General features: G+C 39.8%; 1 protein-coding gene across 1 annotated transcript in view; it reads right to left on the bottom strand.

The window, feature by feature from the left end:
- Positions 1 to 19,778, bottom strand: part of TMEM163 (transmembrane protein 163) — a 171,518-nt gene that overhangs the window by 82,324 nt on the left and 69,416 nt on the right. The window contains exons 3-4 of the mRNA XM_030580880.1: positions 2,515 to 2,558; positions 885 to 976 (exon numbers count right to left, since the gene is read on the bottom strand). Coding sequence (XP_030436740.1) covers positions 885 to 976; positions 2,515 to 2,558 — 136 coding nt within the window. The remainder of the gene's footprint in view (positions 1 to 884; positions 977 to 2,514; positions 2,559 to 19,778) is intronic.

The raw sequence follows: 19,778 nt of genomic DNA, 5'->3' as shown, positions 1-19,778 counted from the left end.
ATAGGGTGAAATTCTCGCTGATGTGCTGTGTCAAACCATAATTACTTTGCTAATTTTTACTAAATCTTCTGCAATTGTCACATGCATTGATGATGGGAATTCCACATTGTCAGCCAGTGCAGAAGACACAGTGGGGATCATCACTGTGACTGGGTGCACTGCAGATTGGAGAAAGGAATTGTGTCCATATTGGTCGTGCCAGAACCATTACATATGTACACTTCAAATCCTTACAACTAGCTACTGCAAATATGCAGGTGCTAATTTTTTGTTTAAATTACATGTAGATGATGAAAAACACTTAATCATTACATCAGCAGTAGGTGCTGCTAAAAAACAGTTTGCACGTGTGTTTGCATGGGGTACAGTAGTTAGATTACATAGTTATCCACCTATCATTTGGCTAACCTGGGCCCAATCCCATCAGGGGTTATGCAACCTCAACTCCTAATGATGTTAATGAGAGTTGAGGGTGCTCAGCACCTAAAAAGTCAGATCCCAGTTTTGTGATGGTGAAAAACAAGTAAAACACAAGCATCAAATACTGGAAACTCATCCTAGTGTGAATAATGAGTTAAGATGGGAAACAAAAGATTTGCACATTCAATGCTGGTTGCAATTACAGATCATCTCACATGATCCTTCAAAGAGAAACATATAGAACCCTTAGCATCTTAAATGAAATGATGATGTGGAACCATTTTCATGGCGGGAGGTTGGTTTGAGTTAAAGCTGCAAGTTTGTGACCATAAACTGAATGAAAATAAAATGAAAATTTATTGGCATCTTACAATTTTTGTTCTTGTCACCGCCATAACATCACAGCTTCATCACAAAGGCTCTGCAGTCTTCTGTCAGAGTGAAAAACGGGTACATTTACTTACATGTATTCCCTGTGTGCCGAATGTACAGCGGCTGCATTGTTGTAACGCCACAGAACTATCACCGATGACAAAACATCCAGGATAGCATCAAACTGAAAAGGATACGGAGTCAATTCCTTTTGTGGGTTATTAAGGTGTACTGTAGTTAAAGCAATGCATCTGTAATCATGCTGTGGGGCACAAAGCAGCTCCAACTAAATCATTTTAATGAAAGCAGGATTTACATTCATTTAAATGATCTTTACTTTATTTACTGTGTATCATTACACAACAGTGTCTATCAGACTTCAGACAGTCAATCATGGAAAGAGCTTTGTTTATAATCCACCAGCATGCAGAGTTACTTGGCTAAAAAAAAAATTCTTGCAATAATGTGGTCACCACAATATTTACAATACTAATATATTTCTCGTACAATGTCTAAAAGAAAAAGGGCAACTGTCTTTCAGTGACTTGTCCTACAAATTCACAATTTTTGTTTAACAGAACTTTGCAAAGGAATTTCATCTAATTTCATTTTACGCCACATCTTAGGCAAAATCTTCACATTCACAGCACTTAAAAACATGAATTTTTTTTTACAGGTTTTTGATACAGTGCCATCTCAGCTCAATAATGGCCCATTAAGCATTTCCTCACTTTCTGATGTAGAAACTCCTGGACACTGACAATGTATATACTGCATTTTAGTGGTGAGTTAATTGATCTTTCTACTCTATGCCCAGAATAATTCACACACCCAACTCAAATTTTTCACAGAAACAGCCCCACTTTCAAGTTCACAATAAAATACAAAATGTTTGACTTTCAAGTTTTTTCATTTAATTAGGAATGTTTTCTCTACAGTTAATCTCTGCTGAGAATATATTAGTGTTCAACTGCAAATTGAAAAATAGCAGCGATTTTTAGAGACCAAAGATGACATCCTGGCCCCAGTGAAGTCAATGGGAGTTTTGACATTGACTTTGGGTACATCTATACTACCCGCCGGATCAGCGGGTAGTGTTCGATGTATCAGGGATCGATTTATCGCGTCTCATCTAGACACGATAATCAATCCGGTAATAGACACCTGTATTCCACCTCGGCAGGCGAGGTAAGCACAGTCGATGGGGGCGCCGCGGTAGTCAACTCCCCGCCATGAGGAAAGCCAGGTAAGGCGATCTAAGATACTTGCTATTTGCGTAGCTGAAGTTGCATATCTTAGTTCGGAACCCCCACACCCCCAAGTGTAGACCAGCCCTTTGATTGGAACAGGATTTCACAAATGACGTTGGGATCTCAGATCTACGCCTGCATGGGGGATGAATATGCTGCAGGGCCTTGCAATGGAAAATTGGTCCTGGTTTGTAATATCTCTTCCTCTTAGCTTGTTCTATAGCGTCCATCAGCATAAGATTTTAGCATTGATACGAATGCCTTTGTCTGCTAGGAACTGAAAGCAGACCACCCTAACACTTTTACATATTACTTCTATGATCAACTTTAAAGAATGATCTTTCTGGTTAGTCACCGATTTTCTTTTACCTGGATGCACTCCTTAGCTAAGAAAAATTGTGGTGAGAGTTCAAAAACAGCATGCAACATAACATCTCACTGTGAAACATATTTAAATTGTAAGATTACTTACAGCAAATCCAAATGATGATGCACTATACCTCATTATGGAGACAGCTAAAAGAAAGAAAATATTATTTAGCATAATTTAAAATGTCTCTTGGATATTTTCTTTCATCTAAGAGGAGAGTTGCACTTTGAAAAGAAGAAAAAAATAACAAGTTAGAAAACAAGTTCGAGCATTACTTAGCTGCAAAACCAGCTTGCAGGAATGGGCTGTGCTTCTTTCAGTTCGCATACAAAGACATAGGGGAAGGCACACATGCTATAGGGATTGGTGTGGTGAGCCAGTAAGCGGCCTTCTTTCTTCCAAGATGGTACTGGGCCAATGCCCAAGCATGACATTCAGGGGCACTATGCTGCTAGAAGTGCTGCCTTTCAGATGAGGTTCTAACCAAAGCTGTGCAGGAACCAGAATTTCTGTCCCATAGAAACTTTTGCATTTGAATTTTGTTTTAGTTCCAAATCAGAATGAAAAGCCCAAAATACAGAAATTTTGGCAAAATATCCATTTTGCAAGGACCAAAATAGAATTTTTCCAAAATTTCTGGGCTGGCTGGTAAGCTAGCTTCCCATCTGGCTCCCTGGCTGCTGGACGAGCTTGTTGGCAGAAAAACCATGGCGCCAGGAATCTAACAAGCCACGCAGGGAGCCAGAGAGCTGGCCAAGCGGGAAACTAGTTGCCCTGCTCCCTGGGCGGTCTGAGGAGTCCAGGAGTCCCCAGCCACCCAGCTCCTGGGTAGCTAGGGAACTCAGAAAGCTGGACAACCCATCCACCAGCTACCTGGTTGGTGGGGAGACTAGTAGAAAATCAGGCAGGTAAGTTTCCATCAAAAGTTGACGGATCCCTGTGAAAAGTGTCAATTCCATTGAATCAGTATTTTCCTGTGGAAAACTTTTTTCAGAAAATTTTAGACCAGATCTAGTTCTGATCACCAACAGCCTTTAAAGATCCCATGATGCTGTTTCAAGCATAGGTGTGTCCGCTAACCCTTGTATCCTGTCCACATTGTAATTTAGGTATTTATAGTCTGCATGTCTCCATTCAGTCTGCAGTGGCGTTTCCTCACTTTCTGATGTAGAAACTGTTGGACACTGACAGTAGGGTTGCCAACTTTCTAACTGCAGAAAATCGAACACCCTTGCCCCACCCCTCTTCCCCGCCCCTTCCAAGGCCTGCTCCTGGCCCACCCCTTCTACAAGGCCCCGACCCTGCTCACTCCATCCCCCCCCCGTCACTCACTCTCCCACACCCTCGCTCACTTGCTGTGGCAGGGGGTTGGGGTACGGGGGCGGGGGTGAGGGCTTCAGCTGGAGGTGCAGGCTCTGTGGTGGGGCTGGGGATTATGGGCTTGGGGTGCAGGAGCGGGCTCTGGGCTATGACCGAAGGGTTCAGTGTGTAAGAGGGGGCTTAGAGCTAGGGCAGGGGTGTGGGGTGTGTGAGAAGGTTCTGAGCTGGGGCAGAGGGTTGGGGCACAGGAGGGGGTTTGGGGTGAGGGCTTCAGGCGGCACTGACCTCAGGCAGCTCCTGGGAAGCGGCAACGTGTGCTTCTGGCTTCTAGGCAGAGGGGTGGCCAGGGGACTTCGTGTGCTACCCCACACGCAGGCATGACCCCTGCAGCTTGCATTGACCATGGTTCCCTGCCACTTCCCAGGAGCCATGCTGAGCCAGGCGCAGAGCCTGCCTGCCCCCCCGGCACTGCGGCCAGCCACACTTTTAACAGCCCAGAGATTCCTTTTTAACCAAGCATTTCAAAAACTAGATGCCTGACAACCCTAACTGACAAAAAAAATATCTGCTGCATTTCAGTGTTAAGTGACCCTTCTAGTCTGTAGTTTATAAAATGTTTCTGGGATCTTTCTGGATGAAATGGAGTACATAAATATGAAGAACTGTATCATTGTTATTTATTAGTTATACTATAAATAAACTCTATATTGTACTTCCTGCAGACCAGTATGCTAATTTCTATGGGCCTGATTCTGCCATGCTTACTCCCACTAATTAGCACCATTGATTCCTATTTGCAGAGTAGGTCAATACAAATTAACAGGAGAAAGGGCAGCAGTATAGGTCCTATGTTAAAAGAAAGTTCCTTTATTCTTTCTAGTTAACATTAACAATAAACCTAAACAGAGGGACAAATTTACTATTATCCCCAGACCCATGGGCAGGAATTTACACTCCTAATTACCATTAACTCTAATGGGTCTTCTTATCTTGCTGCATGAATATCCAGTGAACTTGTTGTGAGCTATGCTTGTGAATAGTCCGCAGTCATAGTCTGTAGTCATTTTCACAGCTTAGAAAAGGGCAAACCTCTCCCCCAGATAACTGGCTTGTCTCATTCCTAGACCAGGCCCTGGGTACAACTTTACGGTGTATCTAAGGTAAGAAGGGAATTGTCCTGAGGCTTGCTGGAGGTAGGAGAAGAATAAATAGAGGTTTTAGTCTGCTATAGAGGGTGGAAAATTGATTGAGGAAGAAGTGGACAGCTGTGGGAGGGTTCCCACTATAGCTCTTTGTATTAATTTCAGTTTTGTCCAGTTGTACCAAGCTCTAGGCACATAACAAAGATATAGTATGGAATAAAATAAAATAAAATACTTAGCACTTAAGAAAAATTCTTAATAATTTGGATCTTACACAAATGTTAAAAGTAGACCTCCTGACAACCTTCCTTGATCCAAAATGGCCTCTATTTCATTTATCCCTGGATGTCCTGTCAATCCATACAGGAAACAGGTAAGTCTTGTAAGTCTTGTAGCGTGTTTTGAAGGATATCAAATCCAGGCTCTCATGTCTGCATCTTCAAGTTAAAGCAGGGAGCTGTCAATTCAAGCATATCAAATGATCCTAACTGCAGTGTGGTATTGTACACAGAGAGGTGTGGCTGGAAGTGGCAAGAGGTGGCAAGTGGCTGGAAGCTGAAGAGAGAGAGCGAGTGTGTGTAGGTGTGCGCCTGCCCACTTGTGCATGCATGCTTACAGACACAACTCCATCAAACTTCAGCAACACGTCACTTTAGAAACATGAAACCATAAGCAAATGAAAACAAACATTAGCTCAGGGATGACAGTGTTAAAAGCTCCCCTTGCTTTTCTGCTGGAGACAGATTGATATACTTCCAGATCTTGGCAGACCCTGAGGTGCTAAAATGCAGCTGCAGTGTGGAATGCCAGAATAATAAAAGTAGCAATCAACATTTAAAACAGCTGAAAAATATTTTTTTATTTTCTTTAATTACTTATTGGTTTTCTAACAGCAATAAAGGCCCATTTGTCATTCTTTCCAGCCAAACAATCAATTAGAGCTAAAGCACCCTCAGCTTTGCCTCAGGCCTACTAATACCGCTAGCTGATAAGTAATGTGACCAATAAAGCTCAGCTAATAAATCATCATTGCTTAGTTAAAATGCATGTGAGAGAGTTTAGTGGCTATGGCAGGAATGAGAACTTTTGCATTTCCATGCTGTAGCTCCAGCAAAGGTAGCCATAGGACTCCCATTCCATAAAATGGCACAGATTAGATGATGGGTCCTGATCCGTGCAATGAGGAGGAAAGTCATAAATAAACATCTAGTGCAGTGCCTGTCAGATGTGTTTTGCAATGGACTGCTGGCTGGGTCATCTCTGACCCCTTGCACCAGAGCACAACTGCAGCTTTCATGCCACAGGAGCATGCTTACAGAATTGTAGGCGTGGATGTAAAGTCATCCAGCTTCCCTTACCCCCCCAACTCTGCTCCTCTGCAACGCCTGTCTAACCACATGCCCAACTAGTCTAGGACAGCCCATTAATGGGGAACCACAACTCTACTGATTTTCACCAGGAGATGAGCACTAAGAAAATAACAGGGCAGATATGTTAAAAACCCTGCAGAACCATGCAGAGTGGACACTATCTCAAGATGGGGGAAGCTTCCATTTAGCATCGATATGAGATAGTCCTTCACCAGCACCACATCTTAATGCGTTTGTCTGATGCTTGTTTGCTGAATGTGTAAGCAGCGAGAAAGTAAAAATAGAGATAGTGCAGTAAACCACAAATCTGTCATTGTCGCCACCAAAGAACCTGTACAGCACAATCTATTCATAGTTTGCCAAGCTATGGACTAGATTTTGCCCTTCCACTGCCCTCCCCCTCTACAGGGGTGCTGAGCAAAGTCGTCTGGAGTTTCCTACAAATTCTACCATGAGCAGAGCAAGGTTCTTTCCCCTTCCAATCCCATTTACCCTGGAAAAAAACAGTTCAGCTCCCCAGCCCCACAGATCACACAGGATCCACTGGAGACACAAGGTGATTCTCATAGAGGCCTTGTGCATCCATATTGATTCTGGTTCCCTTTAAGCCCACCTTTTCCCTGGCAACACAGATCCTATTGAACTGCATAGCCAGAGAATCCAGCACCAGCAGCTGCCCCTTCCCCTCTTCTGTGAGGTTCCCTCATAAGGAGGAGCTTCACACAAAATCAGTCAGCTTAGGGCTGTTATTTTTAGCACAAATATTCCAGGAGGCTAGGAGTGGGACAATCAAAGTATCATGCACCCAGCCCTCTTGGACAGACTTCCATAAGATCTGGGGACATAGGAGGATGGTATCAGAGAGGTGGCTGATTTCCTCCTGCCATGCAGGATGGGGGAGATCTGCCTACAGCAATTTCCCCTTCACTCCTTGATTCTCTTCCTGATGGTTATGTGCACTCATCCACTACTTGCTTTTTAAGTTCCCTCCACTGCGTTTGAAGTATGCAGGCAATCATAGTTTGCCACAGTGTGCACTATGGTGTGAAATGTCTCTCCTTCTTGTAATCTCATTTCGTTCTTCATTACTTTTAAAATAAAATCTTAAAGCATTTTTACCCCCAAAGGTGTTTCCAGAAAAAACACAGTTGGACTTGTATATATTACCTTCCTTTTTAATATCTTTCTTTCCAATTTTGACATAGGATCCCCATCACTTCTTTTTATATTTGTGTTTTAGGAGAGACGCACTCTATTACATACTCTGTTGTTCAGCACACCAGCCTCATAGTGATGGGGGTGCTCTACAAGATAACATTATTACTATTATTTTCCATCTGTCCGTTTTTTTCTTTTCATGATATAGGAACACATGGACTGAAGTTGATTCTTTACAAGATAACAGAACCGGGCCCAGAGTAATGGATGTTTGTATATTAGGCATGTGCAACAATTTGAGTGAGAGAATCAATAGCCCTAATAACTTGTACAGGGATGAACATGGTCTGCATCTCAGAGCCAGTTTTTCTTGAATGAGATGGCCAATAAAACTAATGAAAGAGCTGCATCTGCTTAATATGACATTTATACAGTGCTTATGTACACACTAATCAGAAATGCAAGAAATTACTGACAAAGCTCCAGTGTAGTCTGTTTCCTGAAAGACAAGATAGCTGGGTTTTCCCCCTACTGGAGAAAGGCTCTCTAATTCTTTTAATGACACTTGGACCCTGATCGTGCATTGAGAACAGATGACCAGTTAGGTTAACTATGTGTGCATCCATTTTGAAGAGTAAAACATACAAAGGTGTATAACAGATAGTCCATCTCTCTTCTCAGTTACACTGGGACAACCTCAATGATTTTGAATGCACAGGTCTAAATAACAGCAGAGTTTGACCTGGTGTACTCAGGAGATAGGGTCCCTTGACTTAGCCAGACATGTCAGGGCAATGACGTTTCAGCCCAGCATGCTATTAAAGAAAGTCTTCTTTTGCTCCTAATGGGATTGTGCACTGAAACTCTAGCTCCAGATGCAGCTGTTGCAGAATCCCAGCAGCACTGGAAGTGCCTGTGACTTAATTTTTTTAGGGCAGGCTCTGCAGTCCGTACCAATGGTGGATCATTTATCCAATGTGTGAACCAAATCCTCCTTTCATATACTACAATGGCAGCCTCTTGTGTCGCAGAGAGGAATGTATGGTATTTTGCTTTTTATGATCCTTAAATAGAGCAGATGCAGAAAAACATTGTGTCTGTGATGACAATCTAGGTTGAAAAAGGGTTTTTGATGCAACAGAAACATCACACATATCGTCTCAGTGCCATTACCTACAGGTATCTCCATCTAGGCCCTTGAGTTCCAGACTTCTTGAGGCAGGAGGGCATTGTTCCTATTATCCTAACGTGGCTTATTGTTTAAATGCGCCGTGAGTGGTTAATTATTATTTATATGCGGTACTATAGACACAAAGAATTTAAATAAGGTATCCACTGTTCTGTTAGAAGGACTACATACTTTTAAAAAATTACAATTATTTTCCAGTGTTCTAAAAACTAATTATCAAACTGTCAACATAATACTAGACATCTCAGTGATATAAAAAAAGAGAGAGAGACTTCTGTAGTGCCGGTAATGAGCCTGTCATTGCTTGATTCTACAGCTACAGAGTCTCTCAAACCCATGCAACTGTAACAATGACGTTTTTCTACAAGTGTATATACAGGGAGCCAAGTTCTGCCATGATTTATATCCTATGTGTCCTGATTGACTAAAAAGAGTATATTGGGTGTAAATCAAGACAGCATATATTCAACCTTTTACCACAAATGTCTTTTACCACATTTGTCTGAGTATAATAAAAACCTGCCTTTTGTAGTATGTACTTTGTTTTGGTTCTGGAAAGCTAGTGAAGAACACACAGACATATTAAGAGAAATTTTTGTCATTATTAGAAGGCATCTGGTGTCCAACCTACCCAGCTAGCATTCTTTCAATCTGTACAACTATGAATTTCAAATACTCACATCACTATAGTCTGTAGATTCCAGATTTCATTATGCTAATATTTTGACAATGTTGTACCCCAGATAAAGTTCTTTAAATAACATGAGGCCAAATTTAGCTCTGGAGTAAGTCTACTGAGGCTGGATGTCTCCTAGAGTTATTTAAAGTTATCATAATTGTTGAGTATCTCTTCTATGTAAGAGTTTAGATACAGATTCAACAAAACCCTTAAACACAGGCTCAAGTCTCATTGATGTCAACATTAAGTGTGTGCTTAAGTGCTTTACTGAATTAGGCTCTTGAATGTAAAATTCATAATTTCTCAGTATGCATGGTTACAATCCATATACATCATTCCACTGAGCCCATGGTTATACAGACACCTTTGTAATTAAAAACAAATATGAACATGTCAAGTATTGAGATGCCTTTTATTAGACAAGCATATGAGCTTTAATATATAAACTTGTGATCAAAGAAGTCTTTGTCTTTAACCCTAGAGTACTGAAAGAGATACTCCCCAATGTTACTGTAGCAATACTGCTCAGTGGAGCACTCAAGCTAACATCCCCTCTGGTTTAAAGATAGAATACTGTGGCATGGTGTTCTCTGTGAAGGGTCCTCAGAATTGGATACAGACCCTTTGTTCTGACAAAGCTTGGTTGTGATGACCTTCAGGTGACAAGGTCACTTCTATTTTGCTGTCATTTTTAGATAGAGCAGCGTGAGAAATATGGAATCATCTGAAGCTAGATGTTATATTTATGAAGGGCTTGATTCAATGAGGACTCTACATTTCGAGAGATGTGATTCACTTTGAGGAGTATCAGCTAGTCTTTTTTTTATTGATATTTATTCTTTAGTTGTGTATATTTCAAAGTTTGCCAAGAATTTTGGCAGGTGCTTTAAAAAAATATCTTAAATAATTATAACTATGCTCCTCATTTTATAGATAAAGAAAATGAGGAACAGATGTTGAGTGATGCGGCAAGACCATTGCCAGTGTCAGTACCATAATTAAGAATAAGTGACAAGTTTCCTGACTCCTAATGCCATGCATTAAGCCACTAGCACATGCTGCCTCAGAAGAGAGAGTGCAATATAGTAATTAGAAAAGTGGATTAGGAGCCAGGACAGTTGCGTTCCATTCCCACTTATTATATTGACTACCTGTATAACCTTTGACAACTCCTTTAATATTTCTTTGACTCTATTTCCCCATATATAAAGTAACTTGAGACCCTTAGGTTGTATATTAGTGGGAAATATTTTTTACCATAAACAAACTAGTATATCTCAAAAGGTTGTCATAGGGCAATGAATAATGGTAGGTATAAATAAAATCCTGCCATTTCTGCACTGTTTGCTTTTACTGGAGTATTCCTTATATTTAAAAGAGAGAATAACACAAATACCACAGCAAGTTTAACAGTTAAAACAATAATTTGCACTTTTATGATGTTTTGCATGTTCAAAGCACTTTTCTAACATTTATTAATTAATACAAACTTTAGCTACTGTGAATGGTACATTTCAAAAATTTAAATGGTACCCAGTTACAAACCTTAGTGAAATACAAGAAGAATTCTTAATTGTTCATCTCTCAAATGAGAGCAGTTTCCTGGAAGTGTAATTAGGAATGTTCTGCATATTCTTTAAGGCATTCCCATAGCCTAGCAGCTGTTAAGTGTCATGTCGTCAATCCTGGAGCATTTCAAAATTTTCTGAAAATCAAAGCAAGTTCTCTATTTGACAATGAAATTCACTACTACTTGCGTATTTCACTAAGTGCTGAAATAGATCATAAATGCTAAAAACTTATTGTGTTTTGAAGTTTAATTTATAATGTTTGTATGTAACATGTAAGGTTATATTACTGAAAATGAATGGTCTTAATATTTGATGTGGCTAATGCAAACCTATTACTGCTCTTTTCACTAGCATGTTCTAAGTTCTTTGCCACAAGCTCATTTTCAGATTGCTGAGGCCATTGTTACCTCTTCAGAACAATTGTAGTGGGAGTGATATGTGTATTGGTCAACACTGTCAAAGCTGACTAGTGATTTTATTTTGGGTGCCTCACTTTTTGCACACCCAGCTTGGGATACCTGAAAGGGTCTGATTTTCAGAAAGTGCTGAATACCTGCACCCTGCTCTTTATGGTGTCTCAGTTGGGATATCCAAAAGTTAAAGCACTCAGAATAACTGCAAAAAAAATCTATTACAGACCCGCTACCTGCATCATAAAAGTGCAATCATGATATGGCCCTCAACAGAGGATATGTCATAGATAGACTGATACTGCACTTAATCTTCCAGTTTGATTCTTATGTGATGAGCTCTTTCTTCCCTCAATTTTATGCAAAAATCCCACTAGTTCCAGTAGGAAATCTGTCAAGAGAGCTTAAGGTAGACTAAAGGCTGAGATGCTTTTGCCCAATACATCTCCTTGAATAACAGGTATTTGTGACTTGGAAATCCAAGTTCACTACCTAGCTTTGAGTCTAACTGTGGCTGGTTTCTGCATAGGTGCACAAGGTGGATCAGAGAGCACAAGAAGCTCCAGTGAAAGGGACAGCCATAATAGCTGTTCCTCCTAGAGCCCATAGGCAGTGCAGCATGATCCACCACCACCAGCAGAAGCAGCCAGGCACAGAGGAGGAAACATGCTGCACCATCCATTGGGATTGTACAGCAAGCATGCTTCCCCCATTTGCCTTGGAGCTCTGGGAATGACGGGTTTCTCTCCACCCTTGGAATAGTGCAGTTCCTCACCACCTCTTTCACTAGCTAGTGGCTAATGCCACAATTGAGTCCTTTGCTGTTGATGGATTAATGTAACAGTGGTCCCTACGACACAAAGGCTGACAGCTGTTTGGACACTGTGATGAAAAATGCGCCGAGTTAAATTTACATTTCTCCACAATGTTTTGAGGAACACACAGAGTGAAACACAACTCACTAAGAAAGGACCAGAGGAAATTCACTTTCATGACATTTAGCTTCATATTACATGTTGGCTCGCTAAGCATTTTAATGACTTTAGGAATAAATAAAATGGGGATGATTTGAGCCAGAATGCTTTGGTGGTTGAAAATAATTAGTCGTCTTTACAGACTTTGGAATCATACTCTTCAATTCAGAAGACAGACCAGTTTACCCAGATTTTAATTAGATGGCAGGCAAGCTGCTTCAGAACCAAAATAAGCTGCCAAACCCAATTATGCAAGCTGAAAGAATACAGCACAATATATTACAGGGATTTTCTTTTACAACAGCAAGATATGAAGTGTAAACCCTCTAACAGAGCTTAGATGGCTAGCAGAGAAAGTACAAAGCTGAGCTTTAAATATACATTTGAATAACAGGATTTCAATTTATAATTGCTCCCCAGTGAAGAGAGCTATAAATCCCCCCACTGATTATGGGAAAGAAAATATCTCAAATTTGCACTCTAGCCCTAAATGTCAGTGCCTCTTCTTTCACCTAATCACAAGCTCCCTTCCCGCCTTAAATGGCAAAAGAGGAATGCACCCCTGTATTCACACACTACACGCTATCTTAATAATCTTTGTACAGAATATGCCTTGTAAGGTATCTTTAAAAAACTAACAACATACTGGTCAATAATATCATAGCAAATGTATATGTATATGTAAGGTTATGAACATAACTTGAAACCATGACTGAACTGTGTTTACCAGAGAAGTCTGGGGAGTGCATAAACATGTTTCTCAAAGACAAGGACAAGTTAACACCTCTAACCAGGTGCCATAAAAGCTGATGGGCCATCCACTATCAAGTGGCCATTCTTTGGCATGGAAGGGGACCAGGAACAAACAGATCTGCCTCTTAGCAAACAACAGTATGAAACCTCTTTCACCACCACTCTCCTTGTCTCTGTCCTCATAGTGGGAATGAACTTTAACTAGAGGTAAGCCTCAGAAAAATGCATTTCAAAGAGTGACTTAACTATAAAAGTGAGGGACAAAACCACCCCAAGTTCTCTTTCCCTACCCGTCTCTCTCTTGTCTCCTAAGCAGACAAAGGAAACAGCTATTGGACTTGGGGAGCAGATCCTGGCCTGAGAGTTTGGTCAGCAATGTTACTGGAAATGTGATAAGGGACTTCACCTTAAACCAAGTCTAGTTTAAGTTTAGAAAGCAGTTTATCTTTATTTTTCTTGTAACCTTTCTGACTATAATGCCTCATCATTTGTACTCACTTAAAATCTCTTTGTAGGTAAAAGAACTTGTTATATTCTTTAATCCAGTGTTGTGAATTGTTTGGGTAACTCCATTTAAGATAACAGACTGTTGTATGTTGATACCCCTAGAGGGAAAATTGACCTAATATATCTGGATTGTCCAGCAGAGGGCTGGCCAGTGCAGAACATATGTTTCTGGGGGGAAATCCAGGACTGAATATGTACTGGGGTCACCCTGCAAGTAGTAACCAAGGTTGCTGCAAGCCAGAAAGTGGCCAGTGTTTGTTGATAGGCTCCTGGGGTCAGAGTGCCAGAACAGGGCTGGGGCAATACACAGACACTCAGAGTATGACCTGCATGCTACTTGGCTTGTTTGTGAGTAGCTTAGATTGGAAGTTACAGCAGCAAAGCACTGGGAGTTACCCCAAGTTGCAGTGCAATTGGTGACACAGCTCCTGGCCGGTCTCCACTGCACCCCAGAATGTCATATGAGTTAAACTTTTTTTTTTCCAAAATAGAGATTTTCTTTGCTAAATATTAAGTGTTTTTAGCTATTGAAAGTGTTTCCACAATCATAAAGAGTTTTAAGAAGGATTTTCTTCATATTATTACCTTCACCCAGAAAAAGACAGAGACTTTACAACGAGCCTTGAGGTAGGGGTGCCCCACAAGCACCATAGGAAGAAACAATGATGTTTAAAGAGCTCAGTCAGTCAATAATCTGGTCCAGGGACTTCAGTGTTCTAGAGATCATCTGTGGTCTTGGTAAATCACTAGGTCCTCAGTTTCCTCATTTATGAAATAAGTATATCACTACTTCTCCACACACCATAGTGTTACAAAACCAGGGCTCAGTCTTGGAGTTGTCCACCACTGTCAGTCTGATTGCAGGACTGGGACCGTAATGTTAATTTACGTTGTTAAAATGATTTGAAATCTTTTCTGGCTAAGTTTTCAAAGGGTACAAGCTGGCTTCCTTGCATACACAATTTTGCAGCTGCTTCTTTTGAGCCATACAATTGCAAGTATAGACTGGGCAACTGTGGGTGCCAAAAATACCCATAATTGCATGTTGTGTATGTGAAGCTGCAGTAATTGTGCACTCAAACAGGTATCTAGATTTCTTCTAGCCTGGTTTGCTTGCACAACTGCATACACAAACAAGAGAACTGCACAGATACTCTTGTGTTCCCATTTTTTAAAAACTGACTCTGCAATTCTTCTTAATCCCAAGAAAAAACACTAAGGATGTTAAGGCTCAGTTGTTCAGTCTTATTAATTCATCAATGATGATTTACCCTGATATTGTACTATTGAGCAGTGTAATGTCACAATTCTGTAGATCGATTAGGAACCCTCCTTACCCAGTGAAGACAGAAAAATGAAGAAACCAAAATCTCTTTTTTAATTGTTATCTTTACTGATTTTAAAATAAGGACACAAAACTACACAGGCAAATAACATACTATGGACAAGCAATAAAAACCCCAAACACTTAATAAAACCAAAGTCCTTGGTTTGCAATGCAACTCGACACCTTGAGCCCTTTCCAGAAACCTTAAGTATTATACTACTCCTTTATAAAGGAGATAAATTCTTCCTAGCTCACATGAAATTCTTCAGTGTGGTCATTAATCTTGTAAAATAAGATGCTCAACTTCTGCCAGATCAACACCGCAAACTTTTAGAAATGAGACAAGAGAGTTCCCTCCTTTTAAGGATCAGTGTCTTGGCACAACTTAGATCAGTTGCAATTCATTTATTAAAAGACTTTATTGGCTCTGTATTAATGGGCTTGACTACACGATGAAGTTGAATGGCAGTGCTACAGTGGAATACAAGCAGTCCTCGGACTTAAAACACAATTGGTTCCTTACAATTGCATTGTAAATCGGAACGTTGTAACTCAGAACTGCAATCTACTCCACTGCAGGATCGAGCATCACAAACTCAAAACCTATAATCATAAGTCGAATCAGGGTGTCAATGCAGAAGTGTCGTAACTCAAATGTGGTAAAGATGAGGACTGCCTGTAATTCCAAAGCAGAAACACTTTTATTCCAGAATAAAGTGTCCACATGGGGAGTTATTCCAGCACAGATTTAGCAGTACTCTACAGTTCTGCCAGTCAACTTCTCCATATACACAAGCCCAGAGAAAAATGATATACTATAGTTCGAAGTCAGTTGGTAATTTTATATTTCCATACTATTTCTATGCTAGCTGACCAACAATTTCTAATATTTATGGCATTGCAGAAGTATACTTCATTGTCCAAAAGGTCACATTTGAACTGCAGTGCAGGGATATAATACATTCTTGGAATGATTTTAAATTGTCGTCATTTCACTTTGGACTCAAGTGGCGTATCTCGAGATCCAGTCCAACATATTTACTGTTATCTTTTATCAAAACATACATTTAATTTACATTTCTATTTAAGAAATTAAAATGTACTAATAAGATTAGATAGTCCAAGTAACATCACGTAAAATGTACAGACAAGTGTAAAGGAAGATTCATTTAAATATGTAGGCATCAATCTTGCAATTTACAACATGTGAGCAGATTACACTGGTCTACAATTTTTGAGAAGTCGTCTGCTTCAGAGATAAAATGTGATATTTATTATGTATTTTGATGTGCTGAATTCAAATATGACAATTAAAACAACTGATTGGCTACTGTTTCTAAGATATTTAAGTTTTTACATTTTATGTCTATGTATATTGTGTAGATAGTAGAGTTTTAATCATAAACTGTAAACCTAGGTCTTTTCATGTGTTTATGGTTGCTTTACATGATAATATTTCACCTGTCCTGTTTATGTAACACTTTAAAAATCAGCAAAAGGGTTATATAAATAAAATTGATTATGAAACAAAAGGCAAAAAACTATTATGTACATAGTTTAGTCCTATTCAGTGTCTACTCGGCGCTTCTTGGCTTGTCTCTGTATTCATTAAATGGAAGCCTCTCTTGTCACTGTCCAGCAATAGTCTGCAAGCAGTTATGGGCTCATTTGCCCTGATAGCTGCCAGGAGATTCCACTGCTGATAATCTGAGCAACAAGCTCTGCCTTACTCTTGGGTAGTTCCAATCCCTGAACAAGGTCATTCAGTTCACCTTATGTTATGAGGTGTGGTTCAGAGGAGGAGGATGGGAGAAAATGTGGGTCCTGTGACATTGATGATTCAGGACCAGAAGTTTCATCCTCTTCCTCGTCTGACTCAAGTGAGAATGATTCTGGTGCATCAGGAACCGGCAGTCCTTCTCTGTGGGGTACTGGGCGTATAGCTGATGGAATGTTTGGATAATGCACAGTCCACTTTTTCTTCTTTCACATACCTTTCCCAACTGGAGGCACCATGCAGAAGTAACAATTGCTGGTATTTTCTGTTGGCTCTCTCCAAATCATTGGCACTGCAAAAGGCATAGATTTCCTTTTCCTGTTCAACCACTGGCCAAGATTTGTTGCCCAAGTGTTGCAGCATATGTGTGGGGCCCACCTCTTGTCTTGATCTCCAATTTTGCAGCCAAAATAAAGGTGATAGCTCTCTTAACCATAGTGGTTATCCTGCGCTTTTGTGATGCAAAAGTCACTTCACCACAAACATAGCAGAAGTTATCTGCACTGTTCACACAAGTACGAGGCATCTCTGCTCACTTTGCCTAAACAGAAATGTGTCCCTTTGCAAAATCAAAACACTGCAAATAAGAGAGCACGACATTGTATGATTTCTAGAGCTGATATAGGGCAATTTGTTCAGCAGAGTGATGTAAGCTTCCTTATGATTGCATCATCCATGACTTCTAGGAATAACATGATGCAATTCATATCATGTATGATGCAATACCAGCTTCAGATTGCATCATTCATTGTTTTGCCTCAAAAGCAAGTACTGTCTAAACCCAGTCATAGATTTATTCATAGATCCAGTCAAAGATGTATTTTAGTCATTCCTGGTTTAAATTGAGATCCCTTCCCTTTATAACTCACTTATCCTCCGCCATTCCCAAGTCAAGTGTCGTATATACTGACCCAATAGCATATCTTGAAAACTAGAGCCAATCAACAATTCTAAGCATCATTTTCGTTCTCAGTGACCCAGAATTAGTAAAGTTGGACTACATTTATTTCAGAAGCATTTTGGCTGTAGAGCAGTGTTACTAAACCTGCACATAGGGCTGCACAAAGCCACAGCAGTCCACTCATGTTATAAACTGTAGGATTGGAGTATTATAGATTAAGTTTACTCTGGTACTCTAGGAAAGCTGACATTCAAATAATTTACAGCTGGGTGAATTTTAAAAAAAAATTTTTTTGAGGGAGAAATATTTTATTGTTTCCATATAATGGATTGACAGGTTTCACTGTGAAAAACAGTTGGATAAGATGTTACACGGTATCTCTCATGATTTGGGTCAGTTTCTGAATCTTGGATTTTGTTGATGTCAGCATATTTATCCCCAATGCCAACAATCATAACACCCAGGATTGATAGATCAGTCTTGGTCTCCAATTTCAAGACTTCTCCTTTAGCCAAGAAGCCACTCAAAGCTGTTTTTAATTCAGTAAGGCTGGCCTGATGCAAGGGGTTAGCAGTGGTGATTGAGCAGAGCACGTCTCCACAGTATGCACTCATGATCTTTCCAAAAGCAGAAATTACATCTAGAGTCTGTTGCAAGCAACCATTTTGTGCAAGCAATTTCATGAAGTTGATAGTGATCGTAGACAATTTGTTGCTGATTGCTTCCAAGATGAAACTCATTTTGTAAGGATGCAAAGGTAGCTAGTAAACTCTCCAGATACAAATCTCCAAGAGGAGCAATCCTTGACAGTTCCCACTCTTCAAACAAAGCAACCTACCCTTCATTTTTATTGTAGTATTGTTCCTGATGGAAGAAGTATGGGATAACTCTAGTAAAACAATTATCACTTTTTGTGCCCTACTATACTAAAAAGATGTCTGCAAAAGATGTTTAATCTACTGGTCTTGTTCCCTCTTTTACTACTTTATTATTTATCTTTAAAATATCCAAAAAATGGGTTTTTTATTTGATATTGGTATTATTTTAACTTGTGTTTTACCTTAGAAATATCAAGAATGTCAACTCTGGCTTCCTTATTTTTTTAGTGGAGCTGCAATAATGCAGGAAACTAGCACTTCCAGTTTGCACAAGGTTAAAAATGCATTTGTAGACATTATTCTTTTAACTAATTCCCACCACCTTCTAAGGAGATAAACAGACAATTGCTATTCCTACACATTTCTGCTAAATTAGTCAAAAGGAATGAGAAGGGAAAAAAAGAAATTGCCTGCATAGCCATTTTTATCCATATACAATGAAATATACCTCTACTTCGATATAAAGCTGTCCTTAGGAGCCAAAAAAATCTTACCACGTTATAGGTGAAACCATGTTATATTGAATTTGCTTTGATACACCGGAGTGCGCAGCGCCTCCTCTCCCCTCCCCGGAGGACTGCTTTACTGCTTTATATCCAAATTTGTGTTATATCAGGTGGCATTATATCGAGGTAGCAGTGTATAACTTAGCTGTCAGGAAAACAGAAATAATCTATCCGGTAGTTGTCAGTTAAGTACAATTGTCGGAAACAATTGCAAGCCTTTCAGAGATATCTCTCTCTCCAACCACATTCTAATCTCAGCAATTTATTGGTAAGGGCTGAAATATAGCAACCTGTCATCAATCATATCTTACATATTATAATGCAGAGATACTCTGCTAACCAGGATCACATTGAGGAAACAGGCACATGTAAAAGATTACAATGCAGTTAGACATAGCTTACAACATTAGAACCAAGGCAGTGCAATGAGTTAGCCTAGGGCACTAGCCCATTATGAGAAATTTAGGACAGAATGGAAACCTTCACTCTGAATTTAGTTTGTTCTGTGGCTTTAAACTAGACTCTGGCCAAATTTTCAAAAGCATCCTCTAATTTTCAACCTGAGTCTCTTTGAATAAGCTCATCTACAAATCAGATAAACCAAATATCTAATCTAAAGCAAGCAAATGCAGGTTTTGTGCACACATATTGAGAGGCTGGATGCAAACGTATTGCTTAAGATTTTTGTGTGTGTTAATATATTTGTAATAGCACAGTAATAATTAAAAAATGGAAGACCTCCATCGAAAAGTGTAAGACTTGCCGGTGATCTAGGAATAATGTATGCACTGTAATGGCTGTCTTGCAGCTACTCAGTCATGACAATGTCTGTTAGTAGGGATCTTTAATCTACAGATCACAAGACACTCTAGGCCATAACTGCTTCAGTGTATCAATTATATTT

Source organism: Gopherus evgoodei, chromosome 11, assembly GCF_007399415.2.
Source record: "Gopherus evgoodei ecotype Sinaloan lineage chromosome 11, rGopEvg1_v1.p, whole genome shotgun sequence".
Lineage (NCBI taxonomy): Eukaryota > Metazoa > Chordata > Testudines > Testudinidae > Gopherus > Gopherus evgoodei.
The sequence above is the reverse complement of the archived record's forward strand: the minus strand, read 5'-3'. Positions and strand labels throughout refer to the sequence as shown.